The sequence below is a fragment of the Antrostomus carolinensis genome, unplaced genomic scaffold, assembly GCF_000700745.2.
Source record: "Antrostomus carolinensis isolate BGI_N321 unplaced genomic scaffold, ASM70074v2 scaffold7582, whole genome shotgun sequence".
In the NCBI taxonomy this organism is placed as follows: Eukaryota; Metazoa; Chordata; class Aves; order Caprimulgiformes; family Caprimulgidae; genus Antrostomus; species Antrostomus carolinensis.
The window spans coordinates 6,198-7,886 of NW_010297506.1; the positions used below are offsets into that span (position 1 = coordinate 6,198).

The 1,689-nt window shown below is 56.8% G+C and overlaps 1 protein-coding gene across 1 annotated transcript in view; it reads left to right on the forward strand.

The window, feature by feature from the left end:
• Window positions 1-1,689, forward strand: part of ZBTB17 (zinc finger and BTB domain containing 17) — a gene marked incomplete at its 3' end in the record, with an annotated part of 7,703 nt that overhangs the window by 1,212 nt on the left and 4,802 nt on the right. The window contains exons 3-6 of the mRNA XM_010162141.1: window positions 143-307; window positions 430-558; window positions 1,101-1,357; window positions 1,448-1,590. Coding sequence (XP_010160443.1) covers window positions 143-307; window positions 430-558; window positions 1,101-1,357; window positions 1,448-1,590 — 694 coding nt within the window. The remainder of the gene's footprint in view (window positions 1-142; window positions 308-429; window positions 559-1,100; window positions 1,358-1,447; window positions 1,591-1,689) is intronic.

Sequence of the window (1,689 nt, forward strand, 5' to 3'; positions counted from 1 at the left end):
GGGGGTTGGACTGGATGATCTCCTGAGGTCCCTTCCCACCCCACCACCCTGTGATTCTCTGATTTGAAAATCCCTTTAGCAGTTGTCAGGGTGCCCCTGCACAGACAGAAAAACCTGGATCCCTTTGTCTCTTCCCTCTCAGGAGCCAACAAGGTGGCTGTCAAGGACGAGACGTTGGCAGCAGAAGCACTGGATGATCTTGACAAAATAAAACCAGTTCCTCCCGATCCAGAGGGGAAGGAAGAGACGCCCGCGGCCGCAGCAGCACAGCCCGAGGCGCAGAGGGAGCAGCAGGGTGGCCAGGAGGGTGAGTGACCAAGGGGTGACACCCAAAATCCCACTGTCACCCCTACACAACACACCCTGTCCTGCTGCTGGGCTCTGCTGCGTGGAGCCTGATGTCTCCTCAACACACTCTGTTGTTTTTAGGGGCAGATGCTGCCATCCCAGAGGATCCCAACACCAAATTTCCTGGCCACCCGCAGCCGATGGAGAGCGCGATGGGCAGCAGCAGCCCTTCAGCAAAGGGCAGCGTCTCTCCAGGTGCCGAAACAGGAGGTGAGTCGGTGGGCGAGGGCGGTGGTGGGGGCTTTGCTGAAGGGCTGAAGCAAAGCTGGGTGAGGGCTGAACTCTTGTTTTGTGTGTAATCAATATATAATTAATTCTGTTCGTGTGAGTTTTGCTGTGCAAATGCCATCTCCCACGAGTGGCGGAGCCCACGGGAGCAGTTTCCCATGGGGCAGAGCTGGGAGAGGTTGGGAAATGCTCTTCTGTCTGCGTAGGTGTTTGGATTTTGGGGCTAATAACCTGTAAATCCAGACTGACTCCAGGGAGAGGTCTCAGAACCTGTGTTGTGTGACGGAGTCCTCAGCTTTCCCCGAGTGCAGTAGAATCATAGAATGGTTTGGGCTGGACGGGACCTTAAAGCTCATCCAGTCCCAACCCCCCTGCCAGCAGCAGGGACACCTTCCACTACACCAGGTTGCTCAAAGCCTCACCCAGCCTGGCCTTGCAGGTCTAATCCCCAGCACCTTAAACCAGGTTTAGAGTCAGGAAATACAGGTGAGTTTTGTGTCTCTGATGCTCCTCCCAATCTTTAGCATCCCCGTTTCCTACAGAGATGGAGCTGGAAGGGAAGGAGGAAGAGGGGGAGATGATGGCAGAGGATGAAGAAGAGGTTAAAATCCCTGAGGAAGAGCCACCCCGGTTAGAAAACGGAGACAACACGGAAGATAACGAGTCGGGGAGCACCGACTCCGGGCAGGAGAACTCGGTTGAAACTCGTCTGCTGCGTTCGGGCACTTACAGCGACAGGACCGAGTCCAAAGCCTACGGCTCCGTCACGCACAAGTGTGAGGTGAGGCCAGATGTGGCCCTGAGGGGCATCACTGGTCCCTTGGGGACACCGAGTGTCACCGGCCACGCCTGCGCCCGTCTTTGTCCCTAGGATTGCGGGAAGGAGTTCACCCACACCGGGAACTTCAAGCGACACATCCGTATCCACACCGGCGAGAAACCCTTCTCCTGCAGGGAGTGTAACAAAGCCTTTTCCGACCCAGCTGCCTGCAAAGCCCACGAGAAGACACACAGGTACGGCAACACCGGGGACCCAGAGGTGACACCGGGCTGAGCTGGGTGGAGAAAGGCTTGTGACAATGGCAGTGGCTGGGTGAGGGCTGACTGTGATGG